The 27649-nt window shown below is 36.1% G+C and overlaps 1 protein-coding gene across 2 annotated transcripts in view; it reads left to right on the forward strand.

Moving 5' to 3' along the window:
- Positions 1-27649, forward strand: part of cntn5 (contactin 5) — a 225097-nt gene that overhangs the window by 167250 nt on the left and 30198 nt on the right. Inside the window, exons 9-15 of one of the 2 annotated variants that reach the window (XM_038282848.1) lie at positions 1-182; positions 6976-7112; positions 7233-7362; positions 13785-13929; positions 22935-23062; positions 23437-23624; positions 27067-27187. In XM_038282848.1, coding sequence (XP_038138776.1) covers positions 1-182; positions 6976-7112; positions 7233-7362; positions 13785-13929; positions 22935-23062; positions 23437-23624; positions 27067-27187 — 1031 coding nt within the window. The remainder of the gene's footprint in view (positions 183-6975; positions 7113-7232; positions 7363-13784; positions 13930-22934; positions 23063-23436; positions 23625-27066; positions 27188-27649) is intronic. The other variant, XM_038282849.1, reaches the window with a different exon arrangement.

Here is a 27649-nt window from a genome sequence, read left to right on the forward strand (position 1 = left end):
TCCAGTGCCAACAATCACATGGAGAAAGATAAATGGTATCTTTCCCAAAAAGGCAAGACTCCGAAAGTCACAGGCTGTACTGGAGATTCCTAATATTCAGCTGGAAGACTCGGGGACTTATGAATGCAAAGCTGAGAATACAAGAGGAGGAACTTCTTTCAAAGGACACCTGCTGGTCTACTGTAAGTCTGAATATATCACATTCACTTTCCTTATTTTTCTGCTTTTTTGTTAGCAAAGAAAATCTTACTTTTTAATATGGGTACGAGGTATGCATGCAGTCTTACTGTATGATTATTCAAGCATTGATGTTCTGATTCCCTGCTGATCTTTTCAGATCTTTTTTTTTCTTCTCAGCCATCATGCATTATCCAGTACGAAGCATACATTATTATGTGTTGATATATTTCTTCCAGAAATACCAGAGTACTCTACTACCAGAGTTGCTCTACTTTTAGCTTCAAATATATTTTAAAATAAAAGAATTGTTACTGGCCACAGTCATTTTTTTTTCCAGAACAAGAACTGTTGCTTTGAAACCCTTAAAGGATTTTTTGCAACCATCCCAGAGAGAGGGAGAGCATTGATTTTCACAAAGAGAGTTTTTTTTTTTGTTTTTTTTCTACGTTTAAGGGCAGTTAAATTGTACATACATTTTTTTCTTCTTGTGTGGGCATGTTGCTAACGATCTACAAAGATGCTAGCTCTAATAGTAAGACATACAACAGGTTTGGTTCCGTCCCATTAAAGTGAGCAGATTTCATGCACTACAGCTCGTTTGAGTGTCCTTAAAAGAAAGATGATGTTCTAAGCCATGTAATTGGAGGTAATAATGACATATTTGTTTGAAAATAATAATAATAATACTAAATAATATTCATAGTTCACTTTGCATGAGTTACAAGTTGCCTATTTCAAAGAGGTATGGAGTGAAATAAAGTAGTTTATTTCTTAAAGTATTCTGTTTTTTAGAAAACTTATTTTATTTTGTATGCACGAATCTTCCCCGCCTGATATATATGTACAGTGGGACTCAAAATCTGGGTGTTTTCCCTTGCCATTGTCACATTTTATTTTGTATTTTCCCTCAATAGCCACTGAATTGCTGTGCTGTCCTAGCAAAATCTGCAAGCCACCTTGCAGAAAACCGTGTCAGGTGTGTTCACCCTCATTGACTCTGATTGAGCACTAAACACCCTATGTCATCCAACATGATTTTCTATTGGATCAGACCTAAAATGAGAGTCAGTTTTTTCAGGGCTTTGGTCTGCTGGAAAAACGAAAAGCAAAAAATAACAAATAACAAGAGCGACACAGCTGAACATATTTATTTTAGCAAAACATGGTGGGGGATTTGTTTTTGAGTTAACAACATTTCTTTTTGTTTACACTTGTGTGTATAAAATGACAAAATCTGTCTAAGTCTCTAATTTATGGCAAAGTACCATCATCAACAGATGTATTGAATATGATATATAGATGGTAAAACTGTTACAAAAGAAGTATTTTTTTTCCTCTTAAACTTCATGCTCAAAATTAGTAGCTATGGTTCCCTAAGTAGCCTGACTGTTGTCACACTGAACTCTTTGTCCCAATAATGACATAAACTTTGCTGTTTCCATTGGTTTGGGTTGTTCCTTCCTTAAAATCTAATAATATGTATCGTAGGAACTTTAATGCACAATGTCTTTCAAGAACAGAGAGTTACTTTTGTTGCATAAACAGGTCCTAACCTGTTTGCAGTTATTAACATGTTCACTTCCACCCAATATTTTCTGCAAACTGTTGCTGATCTTTGCAGCAAAGGTGCTTGCTATAGTCTTCTACTGTGTTACCCTTTACGTGTCCAATAACATATCAGAATTTAAAATGTTTATTGTTTTAACCAATAAAGCATTCATATCAGACTCTTTGGGTCCTATTACGGTATTATCCCATAGTTAGCTATTGCTTTTTTTTCCCAGAAAATATTATCAATAAGGCTTTTTTTTTATATTCTAATGTGCTTTTAAAATTGCTATGAAAGCTAAACAGACCTGCTGAATGTTTCATACTAGCCAAATTTATAGTTTTTAAATATTGCATCAAGCCTCTGAAAAAACAAATCAGTTAGATAGTGTGTGGGCAATGCTTGCATGATTGGGTGTCTTAATGTACTGTATCATGATGCTTTAAAAGTTAATTAGATCTTGGACTTCAGTTAAATGCTGCTTTTAAGCTTCCAACAAGAGTCACAAAGGATAGATTCTGCCTGTGCCTGTAATCATAAACTTATCTAAGCTAGTACATGTCTTCTATTTCTCTTTGTCTGTGCCTTGAGCACAGAACCAAGATAATGGGCTGCCTCAACCTTGGTAGAACACATTTCCAAGGCCCCACGGTTCTCAGTAACTTCTATTCTGTTGACATCACAAGGAGAATAGGGGACCTAATTTGTAGCAGCCCTGCACTAAATGTAATTTACACAGGTGACCTGGCAGCTTGAACTTTCATTGTGCGGGGGACCTTGCTGACCATAATCATTCAATCAAAGCACACCAAACGTATTCTCTTGAAGGCGGCATATGCATGAAAAAGAAAAGAGTCTGGTGACCATAGCAGAGACAACTCAATAGCGAGGGTATCTACTCACTGGAGAGGAAATACGCCTCACCTCTGAGTTTTGTCTGAACCTAAAGACTGATCTATTAAGGATGTAAGATATTACTGTGCAAAAGAAAAAGAAAAAAAGATCAAAACTTTCAATATGTGAAAGTTAAAACGTGTCAGTGAGGGTTTAAAACTCAACATTTTATTTAAAAAATATCTAAATTAAAATACTGCACATTTTAAACCATATGTTGTTTGTGTTTTTTTTGTCCATTTAGTTCCTATATAATGCAATTTTACACCTCTCATCAGGGCATTATTTAATTATATATTTTTTAGATTACTTAAATGTCTTAAACATCACTTCATTTTCAATGATCTTTGATTTGCTTCTTCTTTGTACTCCATCCAGGTTCAGCCACTGTGTCACATCCAGATGTTTAAAACTCTGAGCAAAATTGCATTACTGTCCCAAAATGTTAATAAAGGCTACACTTGATTATTGATAATTGCTGTTGAATGCTGTTAGGGAGCCTGGAAAAATGTAAGAATGTATTTACATAGGCTGTTTAAGGGAAAGCAGAGGATTTATTATCTCTGAATATTTTATAGGGATGTGATGAGATGCAGTATTGTAACTATTTTGTAAATGATGGACTTTAAAGTAGGAAAACTATAAGTCAAACAATTGCAGAATTATTTTTTGTAATGTTCCTTTTGGAGGCTCAAACTTGTAAGAAGGAAAAGAAAAGATAATACAAACGCATTTATTGTCCCAAAGTGAGTAAATTTGCAATAAGATCTCAAAGATTAAGAAAAACATAACTAAATAAGATAAATACATATATTTTTTATAAATTATATAATATTACTATTTATAAAATTAACATTATTGCAAAAAGTCTAACATTACTGGAAATTTTAAGGATGTTGAATAGTGTACTTACAGAGCTGTTTTTCTGCTGTGATCTAATTCTCTGAAAAAGTTGCCTCAACTTCATGCTGTCAGGTTGACTCCTGCTATATCCAGTCCGTAATATATTTTGTATTGTATGTTTTTACAATAAGATTATATATATGAAGAACTTTGTTTGATTTAAACAGACTTAAATTCCATAAATTCAAGATTTAAAACAAATGACAATACACCTATATAATTTTCTGAACAGCATGCCAAAATACTATTTCTCACTCTAAAACAACACTATCACCTTTCAAAATTTTCTCGGTTCAGGGGTGAATAATTGCCATACATTTTTTTAAAGAAATTTATTGCCTCAAATGTTCCATGTTTTTAGTCATTCATTGATTTTTTTTTCTCCCTTCCTTAAAGGAGAAGTTCGGTTTTTTACACTTTAAGCCCATTTTCTGTAGTGTCCAGGATGAAATCGAATGATCGACACCAAAATTTTGACAATTGGTCCTGTCTCTGCTTTTTGGCTCATTTAGAATCCACCCCTGGCTGCTTTAGAATGGCTTGCATAGAGCATGTCCGATAATGTCCTTAAAACAACCTTAAACGTTCTTTTTTTAAAATATGCTACTCACCGGGTCGTCAGCGCTGTTCAATGACGTTCCAAAAAAAGTTTAGTGAAGAAAAAACGTTCCTGTAGTGTTTTATTTAGCATTTTGTAAATCCCATTGAGTTCTGTAGGAATAGTCAATATTCCGCTGCCACCGGAAACGGAAATGGAGCCTGTTTACACAGTTGTAGTCTTTTCGCTTCACTCTGTGTACTCCGACGTCGAGAATCAAGAATCCACCCTTCGTATTCCATTTTCAGAGTTTTTTAAGTGTTTAACAGAGACGTTAGCACCTCGACGTCGGAGTACACAGAGTGAAGCGAAAAGACTACAACTGTGTAAACAGGCTCCATTTCCGTTTCCGGTGGCAGCGGAATATTGACTATTCCTACAGAACTCAATGGGATTTACAAAATGCTAAATAAAACAAGACAGGAACGGTTTTTCTTCACGAAACTTTTTTTGGAACGTCATTGAACAGCGCTGACGACCCGGTGAGTAGCATATTTTAAAAAAAGAACGTTTAAGGTTGTTTTAAGGACATTATCGGACATGCTCTATGCAAGCCATTCTAAAGCAGCCAGGGGGGATTCTAAATGAGCCAAAAAGCAGAGACAGGACCAATTGTCAAAATTTTGGTGTCGATCATTCGATTTCATCCTGGACACTACAGAAAATGGGCTTAAAGTGTAAAAAACCGAACTTCTCCTTTAAGACCAAACAAATATAAGCACACATGAAGCCAGGTTCTGCTGACGATTCTTTAAATTAAATATTTTGTTACCACATTTAGGCTTGTTATGAGTGACAGACTCCAATTTAATACCTGTATGCCAATAAGTGTCACCTGCTGTCACTACATGTTTGTCAAGGGGGAAGAGATGGGTAATACATTGCAAAAATAACAAGCAAGAGAAAAGAAGGTAAAATCTAGAAGACTAAGATAATGTTTTTATCCTTTCTATTGTTTATTTATGTAAATGTTTTAATCTTGCTGTCAAACAAGAAGTGAAAATAATCATCTTACCACATAACCCTGAGCAAAGGATAGAGTCTAGTAGATTAAAAGAAAAAAACTGAGATTATGTGGGGTTAAAAAAGCAAGTTGTGGGATTTTAAAGCGGATTTTGTGCAGAGTGGGTGTTTGAAGCCTTGAAAACACAGAAAAGGGTTTGGAGGAAAAGGGAATGCCCAGAAAAGATAAATGTCTTGTTTGCCAAGCTCATGCAGCTGTTATGCAGTTCAAGGGAAAATAGCTCATTCTAATGAGCACAATTAATACTAATACTACTACTACTACTAATAATAATACTAACAATAACATTAGACAAGAAGTAAGAAGAAAAAAGTAGTATTTTGGGTTTTTTTCGTTTTGTGTTTTGTTAAGTTGCCTGCTTTTAGTTTTTAGGGTTTAAATTACATACTAATTACTCCAAACATGAAAGGGATCTGGACTAAGAACGTGAAGCGAGAGGTCCTGCTTTTTGATGCAACTTATGTTCCCACAAAGCCCCTTAGCCTTTCTTATTGTTTATACTTGTGCTTTATTTAAATCAGGTCTGTCAGTTTATATTTAAGGGCAGACAAAGTGTGATTTTTGCTTTCTTATTTATCTCAATTAGGCCAATTTTTTATGTTTGATTTGTTTTTGTTGCATTGAACAAAAAGCTGTAATGTTTTTTTTTTTTTTTTTTAATAACTTATAACTTACCGTGAACTAAGAAATAACCTTTTTCTGACTCATTAAATCAGATAATGCTTCTTTGTTATTCTGTATTTATGCCTTTAATGTGAAGGTTTGTTCAGCTAAGATCTCTAAGTTTGGAACCGGTCACATGCATTTAGAGCACCATTTCAACAGACTTGTAGTGTAACAGCAGCTGCTTTTGAGCAACCATTACCCTCTTGGTTGGTTCTCTGATTAATGTTGGTCTTATGACCTGTCAGTTTGGGTGAAGGTCTTTCCCCCCCCAGGTTTAGAGATGCACTCTGCTTTTCCCATTTACAGATTGGGAAAGTGTCTTTAAGTTTTTCAAGGATCTCAAAGATGCTTTGCAATTCTTCACAACTTTATACCAGACCTGTCTGTATAAGAGCAAAGTGGAGTAAATCTAAATTCATGCTACATTATATATAAGTATTTAAAGACAGTCTTGATCCATGTTCTGTTTTTATGTTAGACATAATGTAATGAATGATAAACTTTGTGTTTTTAGTGCTGCCTATTTTAACTTATTCAATCCATAAAATCCCATCCTCATTCAACTTTCCAATTCACTCTGCCTACACTTGAGCTTGAAACAGCTTGAAATATTTTGGTCTATACTGTAGTCGTGCAAACATGGTGAACTCCTTCCACACAAGCCTTTCCATCTGTAATAGCAGTGACAGGTGGTTCCTGAAAGGATTGGAATTGCACGGCATTACTTCTCAGATATTTTGATATAAAATATTAATCAATACCGTTTCTTCCTGTTTACATCAGTACACTAATCTTGACCATAAAATTCAAATGGAATGCAATGAGGTTTGTGGTTTTTCTATGGAAAAAAAAAAAAATCAGGACAGGTTTGCAAGGCTCTAGGTTTGTCTTATTGTTTCCGCCAAGAAGACGGGTCAAATATTCAGCCTAAATTATAGCAGGACTATTAACAAAAAATATATACTTTTTTGTCTTTTTTAAACATCTTGGTGGGCAATCTATTTGAGTATTAGTTTATGTTTTTATTTAAGCCGATTAATTTAATAATGATAGTAATCTTTTTTCTCTTGCCTATAAGATGCACATAAAAAATACATACTCGTGGCTTATGTATGCTTCAAGGATATATTACTCATTTGTATATGTTTTTCTCTCTTTCAGCCACCCCTCAGTGGGTCAGAATGATTAATGACACTCAGATGGATAGTGGAGAGAAGCTTCAGTGGGAGTGCAAGGCCATGGGGAGGCCCCGGCCCACCTATCGCTGGATTCGTAATGGTTTGCCCTTGACTTCCCAGGTACTTTTAATACACAAAGAACCTTTCTATGCTGTTAATTGTAAACTTCTTGCAACATAAGCAAGTAAACTATGTCCACCTTTAGTCCTGATTTTCCTTTATGCTCTTGTCTTGTTTCAGGGTCGACTTGAAATAGTGAATGGGGAACTGACCATTAACAAAGTGCAACAGGTAGACTCAGGAATGTACCAATGTGTGGCTGAAAATAAATATGGAGCCGTCTACGCCAATGCAGAGCTGAAGATTTTAGGTAAGTATTTATGGTTTATAATGTGGACTATGCTGGCAAATGTCAGTTTTCCTTTAAGCAGATTTCTTGATCCCATGCAGGCTGAAATTCTTTCACGTCTGATTTATATATACAGAGAAGTGAAATGCAAGGAGAGAATGTTAAACTGGGAGTTGTCTGATTGCCAATCAATGGCCCCTGATTTAACCCAGGCAGCAGACAGATGAATACACTAACGGATCTTCTGGCTATATTCATTGAGGAGTCTGTCCACATAAAGTTAATGAGTTATTTTGAAGAGGATATAAACCAGTAACTTGTAGATATAGATTTCTACTAATGGGGCCATGCATGGAGAGTGGTTTGTTAGGGTTTTAATGACTTCATTAGGCTCTCATCACTGCTCTGTTTGCTATCACAGTACGATCCCCACTTCTAAGAAAAACAAACCTGACTCTACGACTTTCATCCGTTTCTTTTCTTAGGCAGATATAAGATAACATGAAATCTTTGTTATTTCAGCCAGAACTTGTTAAACCAGATATTCAATCACAAATAACCATGTTTTTCTCACTGCTAGAGATTCAATCACTCTGATCTTGCTGTGAACTTCCCTCACTGAGAGACAGTAAATATTTGGGTTTTTAAAATACTATTTCATGGTTTAGCTCAGTTCGAATCGGCAAAATTATATTTGTTTGCTGTCTTTGTTTGCCAGGATATTGAAAGGAGTTTCCACAACAACCTATATCATGCTAAATATGTATTTTTAAGCATTTAACAGTTAACAGATTTATTAACTGAATAGCATTAACAGTTAATGCTATTCCCTCATCAAAATTGTGCTCAAAGGGATGCTTTGCTTGATTTATGCATTTAGTATTCTCAATGACCTCGGCTCCTATGAGAAGCAGCCCCACCCTGTCCTGGAAATTGAGTGGCTATCACTATTTCACATAGATCAATGTTTAATGTAACCTTTCCAGGAAGCACCTGTCTGGACTGTGCCACCCCTGCACAGTTTCTCTGATTGCTGATGGGAAGGAGAGCACAATTTTGTCGAAAATTTGCTTTGGCTCGTTTTGCACCGAACTCTACCCAGTGACAGCAATTGTTCTTTTTTTTAACTGGTGTCCAAGTAGAAAAAATATTTTTAGAGTGGTTTATTCAGCTCTCCTAAAGAAGAACTAGAAGTGGAATGATATCATGTTGCAACAGCTCTAGGGCAACATTGTGAAGGGAGCAGCACCTACAAGGGGAAAAACACCATTGCAGCGAATCTTTCAGGTTGGAAAAAAGAAAAAGCAGAAAACAACTAATATTTGATAAGAAATCAATATTCTGAACTGTCAAAGGCAAAATCTCATTGTATATAAGCCTATAGTTGACCATAAAGGCTTAAAAATATTAAAAAGAACATTCCAGAAATGTTAATTCTTCAAACTCATGACTTTAAACTAGTGTTGCACCGATAACAATATCAGTATCGGGCAGGGCCCCAATCCAACACTAAAATGGTATTATCGGTATCGGTGAGTAGCAACAAATAGGGCACCGATACCATTTTGAGAGCCAAAAAATTATTCAACTATTGTCACCAATTCCAGGTAGGCAATAAAAAGTTCTAATAAATTCACTTTGTATTAGTCTTTTTCCTGCTTCACAAAGGTAGGCAGCAGCTTGACAAAGCCATGATCGCAATTATTTTACATCCAACTAGTATGCAGTTCTTCATACAATTTCAAACAGATGGTATCAGTATGGTATTGGTATCAGCCAATACTGCACAGCCAGGTAGCAGGGCAAAAAAATGGAATCAGTGCAACAATAATTTAAACATAATAAGATTGTTTTGTCTTTAAACAGTAGTTGCAGTATTGGATGGTAATTCTATAGCTGTATTATATTCTAAGAGGGCGATTCTAAATAGTTGTTTTAGGTGCACCTGTGTGCACCTCAGATGCAATGATTTCTTGTAAAAACAACATGATACGATCAAAAGAAATACATCCTTATATATGGAAGAAAATTGTGCACCTCCACAGGTCTGATTCATCCTTTCCTACAATTTCCATACGCTTAAAGGTGCCACATTCAACAGATTATATAAACACAGTGGGGGTATCCTGTCATCAAGAAAAAGACAGGTTGTTTTTTGTGTCCCAGAGTTAAATGTAATTTGGTGAAAAATGTGCAATCAACCCAAGACCGAAGTAAAAGCCCTGTAAAGATGTTGGTTCTGCTACTAGAAGACTGTCATTATCTACAGGGGTATGAGGACAGACATGAACTACAAAGGCCATAGTGAGGATGAAAATCTATTTCTACAAGATTATAAAAACAAAAAATACAGATAAGTTAACATATGTACTTGGGTACAAAAACATGGAGTTGACAGAAACATTTCCTAATTGCACTTCACAAACTAGATCACACCATAACAAAAAAAATGTGTGCAACCATTAAAGTAACATCAGCAAGGACACTAAAGCTGTTTCATGTATCCATGACAACCATTTACCAGTTAGTTTCTTAAGTTAAAGATACATTCAAGATTAAAGATACATTTTGAATTCAATTGCAAGTAGTGCTGTGAAATCAGACTTTGACAAACCAACGGGAAGACAGCTAGCTGTATAAGTTGTTTTTTATATCTGTACAATTGCACAACGTGCTAAAAGACTTATGCAAATGTATGTAGGTGTATCTGAACATCGCTTTAATTGGTACATGTGAGTAGCTCAGTTCACTAAACACAATCAAGATTAATAAAATGAACACTTAAAGTTTTATCCTAAACCATAAAAAAAAAAATATATATATATATATATATATATATATATATATATACATTTAATATGAGCTTAAAGCTTCATATTTTTTGTAGTTTTTAGTATCCTACTTTTAAATCTGACAAATGAGCCTTAGCAGAAAGTATAATCCAATTTCCTGAGATAATGCTTAAAATGAAAATCTCTTAATGTATTTGTAGTTTTCAAGTAAACCAGATTATGTTGCAAAGTTTTAACCATTTGTCATTCTGACATCTATAGATTAACTTAGAAAGTAAACAAACCAATACCTGGTTAATCAGTTGAGCTATAAGCTTGGTCAACTGCTGTGCTCATAGTTTGCAATAAGGAATCCTAAAACAGTTGTTCCAAAAGCTAAATTTGTCTCTAAAAGTGACTTGGCAGTGGAACGTCGCCAAAGCCATCTCAGGGATTGCCATAATTTTGTAATCAGCTGCAGTCACTGATAATTGCCTACTTGCACATAATTTACCATCATTATTTTTATCCTGTTTTGGCCAAACTAGAATTGCATGCACTTGGAATTCTTCAGACATTAAAAACCAAAGAAAAAGTGCTTCTTAGCCTTAAGGCTGCAGGCTAAAAACATAGGAGTCCTGCTGAAATTGCTGTCCACTGTTCTGTGCTGATGCACTATTTTCTCCTTGTCATCTTCGATACTGGGACACATCTGGTGATACCCATTCCCCTTTCATTTTTCCCTCAGGGATGACTTGATTTACTGTCTTTTATGGCCTGCCCTTTTCTGAAGGGGAATCTGTGGCATTTTGAAAATCTTACTGCAAATGGATAAAGTTTTTTTGTTCATGTTCTGAGATGTCTATGTAGAACAACACAGTTTGCTGAGCTTTGTATTTAGGATTCAAGGTGTTTGTCTACAAGATTTAAAAGTTTGGGGCTTTTAATAAGCTTTATCCAAGCTGACGAGTAGTTACTGTTGGCTTCCTCAGAGTCACAGTCACACTGGTGATATTTGGAAGCTCTTGATGAATGTTTTCATAACTGTACCCTGTGGGCACATCTTCCCAGTGACCTATGCTCTGTCTCAATGTCCAGAAGCAAAGACTATCAGGACAGATTACATGACTAATAACAGCCTGCAGATGAGCGATCACCAGAGGCTACACGGGGGCAGCGGCCGCCCTCACGTCTACGATCCTGTCCCAGATCCAGCTCTTCAGGGAGAGTGGCGGCATGAAGGAATGCGGGTGGTTGTGCCACCAGCTTTGATTAAAGCAAATACACACAGCAACTGCTCCGGTTTCTGCTCCTTTTTGTGTCTACGGGGACCTCCGCCTCTCAGACAACTACTCAGGCTCAAAGACACAAGTGTTATAGGGAGAAGGGTCAGCCTGTAGCTACAGATGAGATTGAATTGTCATTGTGTATAACATCACCTATAAGGCATCATTCAATATTTGAATAACCACTGTTGACAAAGCCCTAGAGCCTGTGCATGGCCTGTTCATAGTTTTCTAAGCAGCAACATAATTGTTTGCTATGTTTATCTTATGTACTTATTACTCTCTCAGGCAGTCTGTTTAAATTAAGGTCAATAACGAGATGCATAAAAAAAAACTAGCAAGCATCCAAAAGAATGATCTTCAAGTCCAATGCTCTATTTCTAATTGGGCTATATATTATTGGAAACTAATAAATCACAACAAAGCTGCATTTGGCACATTTCAAATTTGTACAGCATGATAATTATGCAAGTATGCAAGTATGATTTCTACTAAAACAGTTTAGTAATTTTGCAAATGAGAAATGCTACAAACCCAGTCTTTGGGTTCGAGCTTCAGGTGATCTGCAGGTTAATAATCTACACAGTCGCTGACAGGTATACTGCAACTATATTTGCCTATATCTCTAGCAGCATTAAGATTTTACAAGTCTGGTAGTTGATCATTAGCATTGGAGTCCATCAGATGTTGTAAAGAATTGGGCCTGCAACATTTTGGATTAATGTTGTAGAACTAAATGTTCTTCTGATACATTTACTTTTACTCTGACTGTCTCATTTTATGTTAGTCTTATATAAAAACTTCAATGTAATTTGTGACTGCCACTAAGTTGTCCAAGACTTCAAAAGAAATGGGTCCTGCTGCTGCTTTCAACCTTTGTTTAAAGAATACAGCACACTGTGACCAGTGGGTCCGTATGAATGTAAATCCCCTTATTGTCCCACAATGGGGAAATTCACTTTCTGCATTTCACCCATCCCCTTGGGGAGCAGCTGGGCTGCCATTGTGTGGCACCTGGGGAGCAGTGTGGGGTTAAGGGTTCTGCTCAGGAACCCAGAGTGGTGGCTGTGGGGTTCAAACAGGCAACTTGCAATCTTCTTATAGCACAAGTACACTGCTCTAATCACTAGGTCAACACTCCCTATAAGAGGAGTTTAACTAATGCTCTTATTTTTACGTCTCTGAAGTATTTGATTTGCACTTGTTGTTCTGTGACAACTATGTTTGCTTCACAGGGCATGTGAAAGCTGCTGAATCTTTCTGAATACCCATAATTTGATCTGATCTGACTGAAGCACATGAGTCCCGTTTAGTGATCTCCTTCAGAGATCACTAAATTTCACATGTCAACAAAAATATATAATGTAAAATAATAAAAATGCTAATAACAATTAAAGAAAACAAATATATATATATATTGTTGCTTCGCAAATAGGACATTGGCGTATCTATAACGTGTAATGGTTAAGATTTTGTTTCACAAATATGCAAATACATACATACATTTTAATGAGATTAGGCCATTGCCATAAATCATTGCTGTAATATTGTAAAACAAATTCCAGTGTCTACAATGCACTGCATTGTTGACCTAATTAGAATCTGTATAAAACCAATAATGTAAAAACTAGGCATTGTATCCAGGTACTGTATTTTCCGAACTATAGAGCTCACATCACTATAACTTAGAGAACTTAGAGCGCCGCCATGCCCATAAGCCGTGCCCACTAAATCTTTTGAAAAAACTGGAAACTTGCATATAGGCCACACCGGGCGACTGATATCTACTGAGCTATTTCCCACCAGACCTGTAGGGGGAGCTCTATATATAGCCCCTGGAGTCGGGATGGAGAACAATGCTAGCTGCCTTTGTTTGATGGCTCCAGCAGGAAGAGCTTCTTCTGAACGATGGGGCTTCATCAGCTCTTTATTTCAGCCCTGCAGGAGTTGAACCTTCATTGGTTTAATGAGGCAAATGAATGTCCAAATGGGTGAAATTTGTGACATTTGTTCTCCGTCATGCCTGCTGCTATCACGTTCTTATGCTAAATGAAAATTAGCCCCTTATAATTTTTATTTCAAACTTTGACTTCCCCCTCTGGTGGTTAGGAAAAATCCACAGAAAAGCTACATCCTCTTATAAACCGCATGGTTCAAAGCGTGGGAAAAAGTAGCAGCTTATATGGTAGTTTTTTCTTACATTTTTCAGTATCAGTACACGTTAAGTAATAATAATAATTTTTTTTTTACATTAAAGATATCTTTTTGATATCATTTTGGTAATCATGTTGATATGCAAACTGAAGAGAAGGTAAACATGCTATTTTATGCTATTTAAGATATTTTTGAAAACACAATAAAAAAAAATTTTTTCTACCCCACCCAGCATCACCGCCCCTATTTGTCCCTAATCCCATACGGGTCATCGCCACGCTCGGAAAAGACGTTTCTCTGGAATGCAAGCCAAAGGCATCACCTAAACCCCGGATAACATGGAGGAGGGGAGACAGAAGGCTACAGGCCAGCAAAAGGTACAAATATCCTATTGTTTTATTTTGATGTCACAGAAAACACCTTCAACTTTACAGTACAGGACCTGAAGAAGGCAAGATGTTTGCTTTCACTGAGGCTGGCACTAAGTTTCATACATAAATGTTATCAGAAACCTTAAACATGCTTTAACTCTAAACTTCTTGATGCATGCATATTTAAGTTTTAATGCAATCAATGTTATTAAAGAAAAAAGATGTATTGAAATATACAGTGATTGCTGAATCTTTAGTTTGCACAATATTTTATTATACACTAAATTACGAAAACTTCAATATTTCTTGAATCGGAACTAAATGTGTTGAACTTAGTTTATGTTCTGCTGCAGTATGTTTCTTGCAAACTAAAAGTTGGATTAAACTGAGTTAATTTTAAGTCTGTTTTTATTTAGGATGGAATTTTTAAAGGTTTTCTTGCCCTTTGAATTATTAACCTGCTCATAAAAAGTTTTGTGCCTCCATAGATTTATTTGTCATTGTACGATGGCGAAAATCCAACTGTTATCATTCTGACCCAGGCCTCTGAGGGTTAGTAGACACATACTGTTCCAACATGTCACATTTTTATTACAGTTTCTGAAATTAAGTGTCACTGTTGGAATAAAACACTATTGGTACACAGGCAGAGCTTTGGAGGCTCATACTTATCCCCCCTGCTTGTCTAGAAGGCTGACAATTTAGACCCTACAATTGCATTTGGAATTCACATGTAGTTTGGTGCTTCATCTTTTATGAGAAACATCTCTGGCGTGCACCTGGTGGGGGTTGCATAAGCGCAAGAACCCATCAATCAATGTGAGCGACGCAGCTGAAATTATCACTTACCGCTGAGAATCCCAAGTTCTGAATGAGGGAAGGGGACGTTTGTTTATCAGCCAAGATTTAGTAGTCTGTTCAGCAACCTCGCGGCAAGGGCAGTGGGTTGATAATCAGATCCTCAGTGTGTGTGGCTCCTTCAAACAGGCAGCAACAAATCTTCAGATCTCCAACAGGTGGACTGAAGAGGATTTGGGTATTTCACTGGAGGATGGAATCATATATTTATATATTTTTTAAGTACATAAATAAATTTCTTTGATTACCTTATTTTTGTCTATAAAGGCCTTTGAAAAAGGCTAGATAGGTGAATTAAGAATGTCATAGAGAATCATATGAAACAATCATAGTTACAACAAAAAATGCTGTATTTTGTCGGATGTTTTGATTGTGAAACATCATAAATTGCAAAATAGTTTTCTAAATAGCAATTGGTGGCTAGTTTTAGAAGATATTCTTCAAGGAAATGACTGATTACTGCGGTATGCATTTTTATTCATTTCCACTGATTGGTAGAGTTGTCTGATGCAGCGATTCCAGCTGCAGACACTTTGGGGCATCTCACTACAACTTTGCACAGACTCATAGTTTTAACCATTATATTTCTGCTTTTTTTTTTTTTTTGCAAATAGGGTTAAAGCCAAGTCGTACCAAAAATGCCTGGATGTATTTTTACTGAGGGCTTTGAATGAATACGTTTCATGTCTAATTACTGTCAGCATTGTGGCAGAATATTAACCTCTGCTCCAGCCTTAGCTGTTTTGTAGCCTCTATTCTATTTTTATGTCTTGTTTTTATATACATCCATCTTTTAATTAATTCTTACCATATATCATGCTGCTGCTGCAAAAAAAAAAAAATGTATTCCCACAGCACAATGCTGACACCTCCATAATTTACTATGGGGACCAGTGACGTGCGGTCAGGGGAGGCAGGTGAGGCAGTGCCTCACCAGCCATCATGGAAAGAAAGAAAATATATAATCATAAAGTAATTTAAATTGTTATATTCATCCGGTGGTTTGTACTAAAAAATATTCATTTTTCATGTAGCTTCACCAATTTCGATTTTTATTTGTTCAAAATCGCTGAATTTTCTTATTTTCCCATTCAAATGCTTGGAAGCGATGCCGGTGAGGCAGCAGCGAGCTCTGCCTCACCTTGGATTGCGCAACCCCTGGCTCTGCGCTGGCTGCAAAGCGGAGAGAGCATGTTGCTGTACGGCGTCAATAAAATAGTTTAAACAAATGTAATATGTGAACTTATTTCTAATAATTTGGCTTATGTATATAATGTACAGAGCTTTTTGTCACCAACTGTGTTTGTGTAACGTGTTTCGTGTAATGAGCGATTATAAACGGCAGAGAACAAGTTCGAGGTGAGGCAGGCAGTTCTCTTGCCTCATGGCAGGGGGTGCTCAAGAGACTGAAAACATAAGGCAGGAACAGGACGGATCAAGGAAGGCTTTCTTCCCTGGCAGTGATCTCCATTGAGACAGAGAGACTTTTAAAACTGAAGGAAGATAAGGAGGACTTCTATTCATTTATAAGTAAAGGTAAGACAGTAATAACATTTATTTTGTTTTGTTTTTTAAGGAAATGTGTGTTTTGTGAGCTACAGTTTGTATGTGTAAGGATGCAGAAGTGAAACATAACCTGTAAACTGCTGTCAATCTATGCATCTATTTGCAAATCTGATTCTGATGACGTCAGTGCCTCACCAGCTATGAACCTCACCGCACGTCACTGATGGGGACACATTTCTTTAGGATCAGTGTTTCTTTTTTTTTTTTTTCCCAGACTCTTTCACCTAAATGTTATCTCTTGGTCGAATCTGACCTTCTTTTTAGCTGTGTATGAGACAGAGTTGCAAACGATAAATGCAACATAATATTTCTTTCAGCACATTCAGACTTTCTTCCAAAGGTTAGACTGGTGACATGATATACAGTTGATAATAGATTATATGGTGCTATCTGATCAGATCCCTGCATTAAACTTAACCCTTTTTTTTTTTCTCTTTCCTTGCCTATGTAAATTCTCAGTCATCTGGGTCATGTCAAGTACGAAACAGGCTTGAATTAGAACTTTCGCTCGGTTTTTTGGAGGCGTTTCGACACCTATCCTGGATAGTCTTAAAAAAACTGAGCGACAGTCACTTTTCCTTCCAATTTAATTTCATTTTTGTCTTTTGTTTCTTGATTTTGATCCATATTTGCCATTTGCTAACTAATGTCCTCAAACATCCCCAAGGTCATCACAACACACCTGGAGTTATGCTCAGATTTACTTATACAAAAGTAAACTCTAATGAAATTACTTCTGACTGAATTATTTTTAGGAATATAGGGGTAAATACCAACTTGCTACCTACAGCATGGCATTGGTTTGCCATTCTAAATAATTTTTGAAAGGTACATTTTTCATTAGTTAAAATCTAGTTAATAACTAGGTGACCAGAAGGAAATGTTAGGGCTGGAATTCCATTTAAAATTCCAATAATTTTAGGGAGTCCAGATAAAAATGGACACAGTAGAAAAAAACAGTTTCAGACTGCAATAAGATATGTTTATAATAGACAAAATGGGAAAAAGATATTGGGGTGTGAATATTTTTTTCAAGGTTTTTAAATCTTTCAACTCTGAGAAATTAACTTTCACCATTTAGATGGGATATTGCTGTTACACATGACACATTTTCCTTTATTAACTATCTCAGTAAAGTTAAGATGCCACACAAAGTGCTTTTATCGTCAGACACCAAGATCCTATTTGAGTTTGACGCCTTTAATAGGCTGTCTCTTCCAACTTAAATGTCCCATAGTGAGTTAATGAAGTGGATGACGCCGTGTTTAGAAGAATCACTGTTTAAATCGAGATCAACCTTGTGAAGGGCTGATTGCAATCTCAAATAGCTGAAACAAAGCAGGAGAAGCTGTGCATTCTGAGGTCACAGCCAGGATGACTCCTACAAGGATTTTCTGACACCATCTATAGTAAAGAGTCTATGGTGTTCTTGAAGGAGGGGAGGAATCGAAGCAGCCTCACGTTTATCTGGCATTGACAGCTGTGCTGACTTAATGAAGGTTTGTAATTAACATGGATTTCCGGTAATGTTCAGGGCTTTTTGTGTCTTAAACAGAAGGTATTAATCCCATTAGTTTAAAAGCACGTGGCAGACTCGTTTGAAATAAACAGACCTGCTGTGTTAGACTATGTCTTTTGGAAATTTTTATTGTTATGGCCCAACTTTTAAAAAATCTGCCAAATTTTAATGATGCAGCATTTAAATAATGATTACTCTACATCTGTTTGATTTTTACTCATGCACCCTGCTTTAAATCACTGGATTAGTTTCCAAATGGCAAAGGTTTTCTGTGATATTTAGCTATTTCCTTTATGTTCTCTAAGGTTGGCTTCATTTGCATGTTCTGTATACCCAGCAGTCTCTATCTTGTCCTTTCTGCCTCAGTGTCCTTGTCGGATGTGAATATCCTCCCTAATTTGAAAAATGTCTCCTGGCTGTGGATGGTTTCCTAACTGTCTGCTTGTAGGTAGATTTCGCCCTTATCCCCATGAGTCTCTCACTGCCATTTTAAATCACCTTGCAAGTTAAAAAAGTGCTCTTTTTTTGCAAGAAAACGGCAAAAAGTGCAAGCAATATCAAGAAAACCCTCTCAATGCCATTGTTAACTGCTGTTGAAACAAATGTTTTGATTTTCCCAACTTTATTAACGTGTCTGAAATCTGAAATTACTTAAATTTAAATCTGATCAGATGAAAAGGGACAATTTTCCATTCAAGTGTCCAGAGGTCCAATAGATGTAGTTTCATACTTATTTCTCAATCATGAATTTCCAAATATAAATTATTTACACTACAAAAAATAGAAATCTAAATAAGTAATTTTTGTTTTAAAATAGGTACTGTTTGTCTTGAATTGAGGAGTTAAGTGAGACACTTTGCCAAAGGAACAAGACAATTTAGATTTAGAATAAGAAAAAGCAATTGTATTGTCTTATTAAAAGTGCATATTTTCTAATTATCTTATTTTAAGAGTAAAAATACTCATTCCATTGGCAAATCATTCCAATTAACTACTAAAATAAAGGGTAAATATACTTGATTTAGGACATCTGAACTTATTTCTAGATCATTTTTGCAGTGAATAATAAAAAAATGTACTTTTTTTAAGGAAGATTGTATAGAAACAAATAAATAAATTCTTCTTATAGTCGAACATGAAATAACTCTGTTTCAAATGATTAAATTCCAGCTGATGCTTTGGGAGAAAGAGAATACTTTCCATGAAAGGGACAGGGCAGCCTCATATGTTTGTTACCTCCCTGCCACCAAATGCGAGCAGCCTTGCTGGATGTAGGAACATTCTGCACCATGTCAGGCATTTAATTCCCCAGCTCTTACAAGTCTAAATAAAATGTTTGCACCGACTTGTTTGTGTCCTTCAGCTGAATTAGGGCCTTCTTATGAATGTAGGAGTGATGTTTGCAAGTTTGTTTTCCTCCTCCTTGTTACACTTGAGCTTTCTTTTGAGAACCGCCTGGTGACATGCATATCAGAGTTTGACAGTTTTTTTTTTTCCTCTTTAAATTCACTGAGTGCTTTAACATTTACACTGTGTCACGTGGAGCCCTGATCCTACAAGATGAAAGCACTGTTTATTTAGATTTATGGAAATACTGATGCAGGGGAACAAAGAACCCTCAATGTACTTTATTTCCCATTGTTTGGCATTCTCAGCAAACATTTTACTGATTTTTTTTTTTCCTTTTGATGAGCTTTAAATTATACTGTAATTATTCAAATGGCAGCCCGTTGTGATCCATGAAAGGCATAAGATCTAATAGAAAGCAGCTTTGTTCACAGGAAAGCAGAGAAATTAGTGTTTCTGTGGGGCGTCAAAACCTCAGTGACACTTTACTTTACCCACTGAACCAGTCATTATGTTAAAATCTTTCCTTTAATTCATACCATGTTTATTAATGCTGCAGAGGAAGCTGTTTAGGATTTTTTATTTTTTTTTTACATTCATTTCCCTGTTAACCATAACTCAAAACCTGTATGGTTAACATTTTATTTGTTTGTTGTTGTTTTTTATACATTTTTAAGATATCTAAATTTAGAGTTACTTTAGATTGATTGGCATAAATAAAATAAGCTGAATGAGTTTCATTAGCTAAATCTCGGATACTCTTGTGTACAAACACAGCATCTACAATGCAAATAATATATATAACATTTTATTGAATTAATCACAGTTTCATTTGTGTTTTTTTGTTTGTTTTTTTCTATAAATTAATGTAAGCCAATGTCTTTGTTCTTTGTTGTGTTTTTTTTACAAATAAAAATCAAACCCTGTTCCTAAACAGCCCGGAGATATTTAGTCAGCAGTGTTTTATCTCTTTGTTTCAGTCCAAGGGATGTTATGTGTCAGAGTGTAACATATCTAGTTGGAAATTACAATTTGTGCCAAACCACTGGTTTGCCTTTTATAAAAAGATAAAATGATTACCATCTCTAGTGATACAGAGAAAGCCTCTAGTATCAAATGTTTACTGATAGTACAGATTAAAACGCATGTTATTTCCATCAAGCAGTTCAGTGCAAGTCTGTAAACATCGCATCATGTTAACTCGTATTTATGTCCCTTTCAGACGTTGAAAATGCACCAGAGCTGTGCACATAAATGGATTTTTGTTTGTATACAAATGCATTTCTTGTGCTTGAAACCAAAATTTTTCCTTTGATCCATCTGAAGTTGTGTGCAGTGAATAGAAAAAAATGCACAGCATGACATCTTTGAAATGAAAGGGGAAAGAAAATGCAACAATGACAACAAACCTGTTTTTCTTTGGCAAAACAAAATGCTCCTGCACAGCGTGCATCTGCTCTTATCTGCTTGCTGGACATCCTGTTGCTCTTGTTCCTCTGCCCAGAGATTATCGTCAAGATTAGAACGATGTTTGACTTTAAAATACCTCATAGAAAATAATATACAGGTTTTTAGCTGCTGCTAATCTCTAAAATAATTGCCTGTAATCCTCTCAGAAGACCCATTCTGAATGTTCAACACACATTCCTGTTCCTGTGTCTAATGGCCATATGTTTTCACCTCCAAACAGAACACACCATAATAGTGGAGGGCAGTCTGCTGATATCATTTTGTGCAGAGCAAATCATTTTTTAACAACATTGGCGTGTTGAAAGCTGACATGATCCCTCCAAACAATGCTTGGGCAAATTGGATGTCTGCAAAGTGCATTTAGGAGGGCCAGGAGATGCTGGGTGTTATAGGACCCAATTTGTGCAATACTTGTCCCCATACAGTAATCAGAAATGACACCTCAGACTTTAATACGTCCACCCACTTCTACCTTTACTGTCATCTCTCACATATGTTCTGGTAAAACCCAGTTCAAGACTCACCTGAGAGTGATTTGCCAGTTTATCAGACATCATAAACCCTCTGTTGCCTTTGCCTTGAGGTTTTTCATGGACCCAACGTAAACATCTGAAGCAATTGGATCATCAGAGAAATCACTTTTCATGTGAAAAATGGTTTCTAAGAAGAAAGACGCTTTCACTGGGAATCAGCAAATCAGTTTTGATCAGTGAGGCATTTGGAAGTGATTTTTATGCAGCAGTTGCAGTTAACAATTTGCAAATATGCCCAAAATTCTTTCAATTAAAGTCAACAAATGAAAAACTCAGAGATAGAAACCTATTGAAAATGCCTCAAATAGCAGGCTTTAAATTAAAATTAATTTAAATGTAATTAGTTTCTTGTAGTAATTCAATTATTCAGTGAAAATGGTAAAGTCTGTCTATTGATTACACATACTTATGTATTTCAAATGCTTAAATCTTGCCCTTCTAAAAAAAAAAGATGTATACAGTACTTGTATTCTTTTCTCCATATGAACACAAGGCTGCATTTTTTCTCAGTCCTACATGCCAGCTTCAGCAGTCTGTCAAACTCCTGAAGTTTGAAGTCAACATTATTTTCATCGGCCTCATCCCTAATGAAGCTCAAAGGATTAACAGGATTGAGACAGAATGTATGGTGTCGTTGTCCAGTAGCAAACAAATGAAGCTCAACGCTCTCAAAACAGTGGAGATGTTGACTTCAGGAAGGACCCAGTCTTCCTGTTAGCTTTCGTCTTCTGTGACTCCAGTGAGCTCAGAGTCCTTCTGCTTCCCTGGCAAAACCATCATCCAGGGGCTCAAGAAGGAGCTGCCTATTATCTTATTATCCATTTGTTTAAACATGTCGACTTGTAGGATTCAATTCACTTTATTTATATAGCGCCGATTCACAGCAAATGTCACCTCAAGGCACTTTATAGAGATGATTAAACCAGATCATACAGCCAAACTGATTCAAAGTTTTCTATCTAAGGAAAACCAGTTGATTGCATCGGCTCATTGACTCGAAGGCAATCCCTCAAGCATCCTTGTAGCGACAGTGGAGAGGAAAATTTCCCTTTTCACAAACCTCTCTTGACTTTTAAACCTATTCATTATTTGTTTATGATGTGTTTTTGTACCATTTATCAAATAAATGTTTCCATTTTTTTTCTTTTGTTTAAACCTAGCAAATAATGTTTCTGACATGCTGGGATATTGTACTGTAAGAACAGTAAGGTTATTGAGCAATGACCTCATGTGGTCCTTGTAGGATTTTATTGTACGTTTGCTGGACAACCTCTAAGCCAACATTTTTTGTCACTTTTCATATTATCTCTGTAACACTAATTTTTCTTTTCTCCTTTTTTATTGGTCAGCTAAAGTATGAGGCCTTAATCTGGGGGAAATTAACATTTTATTCTTTGCATGAAGAATTTCCAACTTTTCCCTCTTGATTGCTGAAATAAGCAAAGTTTTCTGACATTCTAGTTTATTCACATTTGCCTTTATTTTCCTATTCTCCTTTTCAGCTTTTCATTTATACTTAAGTTTCAGATACTTGTCATTTATATTTTAACTACTTCAGCTGGATTATTTGATCTAATATTATCTCAGAAGGTAGAAGGATTTTTTTGTACTTTGAACTCTAACATGTGACATATAGCATTATGTCCGAAGTTATTTTGACAAGTGATTTGTGAATTTGATTCCCATATGAATGTTGATTTTAGCCCATTTTTTGATAGGATTACGGTGCTGCGGAACAACACTCTAAAAATTGTGAACTCCAGCCGAGCAGACGAAGGGAACTATGTGTGCCGGGCAGAGAATCAGCTGGGCTCTGCAGAGATGACTGCCATACTCTGGGTAAAAGGTAAGTGATGCCCCAGAAGCATTTATTTTCTGCCAAATTAGCACAAGTCAGCCTTCAGTAAACAGTCCCCAATGTCATTTTACCCCCCACCATTGCATGGGTGCCAGGAAATATATTGTGCCTCATCAGCCGTGAAAAAGGGCTTTTACATTCAAGAATCATATTTCAGGGGCAGGCTTTAACAGCATAACCTTCTCTCTCAGAGATGCAGTGCACATAGTCTAGATGAGAAGCAAGTAGGATATTTTATCCCTAAAAATTGTTACATTTTGGGTTCTAATTTTTCTGGGGCAATTGGATGTGAAAGTGAAAATCCATTGGCTTTCCTTTTGGGGTTTTTCTGTGGTGACAGTGCAGCAGTTTTCTTCTTCCAGAGGCCATGCGTGTGGTGCTGAGCCCAAGCAGAGTGGAGGTGACCGTGGGGGAGAGCGTTGTACTGAGCTGCAAAGCAACACACGACACATCGCTAGAGGTTGCTTTCCAGTGGTTCTTCAACCAGAAACCGATCGACTTTCAGCAAGACGGCAGTCACTTTGAGTACATCCAAACAGTAAGAGCAAAAGTAAGAGAGAGACTCAATCTCGTCTAAGTTTAAACCAAACTTTATCTAAGTCCTGGTCATATGGTAAGATTTAAAATGACTTTCATAAAATTACAATAAATAAAAATGTTAGATATGACAGGTTTGGTCCTTCAGTGTCTGGTTTACAGCTATACGGCAAGCACAACACACCAAACACAAACTTTTACCATTAAGCAATTCAGATATCAAATCGGATATTTCTATAAACCCATCAAATGTGAGTTTGTTATAAATAAATATTAACAAGGCAACAGAATACATTTTGGAAAAACTTTTGCTGAGTAAAAAAATATATTAAGGAAAGTCTTTGGTTAAAGCAGTGGAGACAGTCCAATAAGGAGCTATACGAGCTAAAGTAGTGAGTGTTGTGTTTTTTTCTCCTTAAGAAAATCTTTCTGATTGGCTCCAGATCTTATTCAACAGGTTGTGCCCTCTGTACTTGGAGAACAAAGGATATAGAGCCAAGACAATTCAACATGTTGCATTCCCCCGATTTCAGGTCAGACAGTCTTGACGTCCTCTCAGTGGGTGAAATCATGCCTAAAGCACAACACACCGCAGGATTATTTCATAAGATTTTCCAAAGAGCCATCATGAGAATTGGGACTTGTCAAAAGACTAAGATGAAGCCAAAATTCGGCATTATTATCTTGCAATCTTAACCAGGCATTGCTTAACTCAGGCATCCCCAAACTCGGTCCTCAAGGCCCGCTGTCCTGCAGGTTTTAGAGGTTTCTCTGCTTCAGCACAGCTGGTTATAATGATTGCAGTAGACCAAAAGCCTGTTAATCAGCTTTCAATTAAAATCAGCTGTGCTGGAGCAAGGAAACCTCTAAAACCTGCAGGACAGGGGGCCTTGAGGACCGAGTTTGGGGATGCCTGGCTTAAGTCAACCTGCTGTCTTATTTTCTCAGTCTTCCTTTATAAATGTGAAGCTATGAATGTGTTGTATTTCAAGTGGAAAAAAATGATTTTTTTTCATTTCATTAATTAACTAATGTATTCTTATGTATACTTTCATTAAAATATCTATTAACTTTAAGTGTCATATTGTAGTGGATATTTTTGGCCAAATCGCTTTTATTAAAGAGATTATAGAGCTTTGAATTATTTTTCCTTAAAGTATTTTTTGGTAAAAGTTGATATAATCAATGTCAAATATGTTTATATAATAGAGGCATCTGAGTTGTTTTCTATTGTTGAGCAAATACTAAATTATTTTAAAAATATAATTGGTAGTAACAAAAGCATTTGATCTATAAATCTGACTATATGCTATAAGTTTGAGATTGACATCTAGGCTTCAATGTGGCAAATGTTGCTTGCATGTCATGGGGTGATGAGCGTATCTCTAACCCCCAAAACATGTCTTCCACATGTCAAGAACTGAGGAAACGGTCTCTTACCTCCGAGCCCAAGGGGGTAGCAGGGTGCTGGACAGGCTCAAAAAGAAACCAAGCAAGAGCTGAGAGCAGCAGCAGACAGTTAGCAACAACACATGAAATATATAAAGTAGCAGAAGATTTTGAAGCTTTGAAGGCCAAATTATTAAGTTATGCTTGAATTATTCTCCAGAGTTTGAGAAAGATCTTAAGGAGCAGCAGGAAAACTTCAGTTTACCCTGAACTACTTTGCTGTCATTGCATTATATTAAGTTGTTAAAGATGTTCTTCAGCTTGCTACGTATCTGTTTTTTTTATCATAGTCAAATTTGTTGCTGTAATCTCCACTTGTTCTTGCTTTGAACAAAACTTATATTTCTGCACCCAAGTGCCAGAACATATCTGACCAGAATATATAGAAGATTAATAGAGATTTCTGCTTTTTGGTTTCATGGTTTTAAATAGCTATCTGTGCTCCACGGGGGGGGCACGCATCGACACAGATCTAAACAAGCAAAAATCAGGGGTAACTTAAGAGGCACAGCAGTAATCATAAAGTGCATATCAAGCCATAATACCACTAATCAGTAGTGCTTTTGCAATCTAGGTATCAAAACACATGAGTAATTCTTCATTTTGGTGTGTTGACTTTTATTAGAAATCAAGGTTTTTTCTGCACTTCAGACACTGCTAAATGTTACCTTCTACAAACACCAGTATACAGTAAATGTCATATTTTAGTCCAGGCTGTGGATGCATGATATATCTAATTCATATGAAGGAAATCTAATTGAAAAAGTGTATAGCCTAACAACAGATACCCCAGACAGACAGTTAGGAAGGTCATAGGAGTTGGATGATGTAATAAAAACAAAATGGTGTGTTATAATGCTATTTATAGCAGCAAGAATACTTGTAAAAATATTCCCAGTTTCAATGAAGTTTCTTGAAGACAGCTGTACAATAAAAATACAGACAGAATCAGGCTTATCTCTTTAAAAGCATTTAAATCAAAGCTTCTACTTGTAAAAGTATAGCATGTTACAGCATCTAAACTCCTAGACGATTTGTGGCAAACTGCTTAAAGAACTTGTTAAGATTTTCCTTTAAACTGAGGCTTTCCTCTAACTACTCTTAAAAGTATGACTGCAAAGGGGTCTACTGTAAATTCAAGGCCACAATCAGCTTATTTCAACGATCCAATCTGAATAAAATATACTCCTGTAGGTTTTATGTGACAAATGTCTAAAAGTTCTAGAGGCAGACAGTGTTTTAAAGAGAGCTGTATTATTTTTTAACAAAAACAATTAAAATATTAAGCTTTTTTTGAAATAAAATGAAAGCCTTAGTGTGCACTGTGCAAGGTCTTTAAAGATAAGGAGCTCTTATAACATATTTAACAACACATTTGAAATATAAATATATCAACCTTTTTTTCTATCAAAATGTCTGACCTTTTTTTTTTACTTCTCTCAGCCTTTAAATAGTTATTATACAGATTTTTGTTGACCAATATTTCGATTTCATCGTTCAAATTTGTTTTATATGTATAAAATATGCAAACACATGGAGATTTATTCACCAGTTAATTGAAATATCAAACACAGATTAAAAGCAAAAAGTCAAGTGTAAGTCACTGTTTCTTTATTAATAGTTCAGAAATGACCGATATCCTGCGCTCGCCTCAGCCACAACTGTGCACTAGAGAGAAGGTATTTGCAGTGACAATCCTTCACATGGCACAACAGAGGCTAGGCTGGAGCATGGTTTGTAATTTTAATCAGGTTTCGTGCTAAACAGCTGCCTGTAGACCTTGGATTATGCCCAGTCTTGCCTGAGGCTTTTCTCATTTCAGCAGCAGGAAAATACTAGTAGCTGAAGAATGTAGCACCAGGAAAGCACCTGAATTAAACAGGAATCTCTCAAGCCACATGAGCCTCTACAAGATGTAATGAAATCACACGTCTTGTGTCACGCACATTTAGGCTTACTTTATTCCTGATTTTTTTATTTTTTTTATATACTTTCCCAAATTACAGCAGACTTCAACGGTGGATCTTATGATTAGGAGCATTTTGCTGAAGCATGCTGGGAAGTATGGATGCAGAGCCCAGACCAGCGCTGATACAGTATTTGCAGAGGCAGAACTTCTTGTACGAGGTAAGCTTGTTATATTTTGCTGCAGCAGTGAACTATGATGCTATGTACTCTTCCTATGAAATCCAGAAATCCTGCTTGAGAAGATTCAAAACTGGAAAAACTAGACTGATTTCAAGACCAATTACTTATGTGTTATAAGTGAATTAACTAACATACTTAATTTTGAAATAAAAGAAAAAGAATATTGAATTTTTACATTTTTTTTAAAGAAATAGTCTGTCATTTCCTTCTACTATGCAATTATACAGTTCCATGTCGGAATCCAGTAAAAATAAAAAAAACGTGAGGAACAGTGGTATTTAAGTTCTTGTTCTTGTGTCTCAGAAGTCTTGTCAACTTTGCTAAATAGTCCCTCTGTTCTGTCAAGTTTTATGATGCAGAAGCAGCATGTGAAAGGATGGTTGATTTTATTGTGGAAGTGAGATTTCAGTCATTATGAGGACAATTGCAAATTAACGTTGG

This window comes from Cyprinodon tularosa, unplaced genomic scaffold, assembly GCF_016077235.1.
Source record: "Cyprinodon tularosa strain WSP-4 unplaced genomic scaffold, ASM1607723v1 ctg188, whole genome shotgun sequence".
NCBI lineage: Eukaryota > Metazoa > Chordata > Actinopteri > Cyprinodontiformes > Cyprinodontidae > Cyprinodon > Cyprinodon tularosa.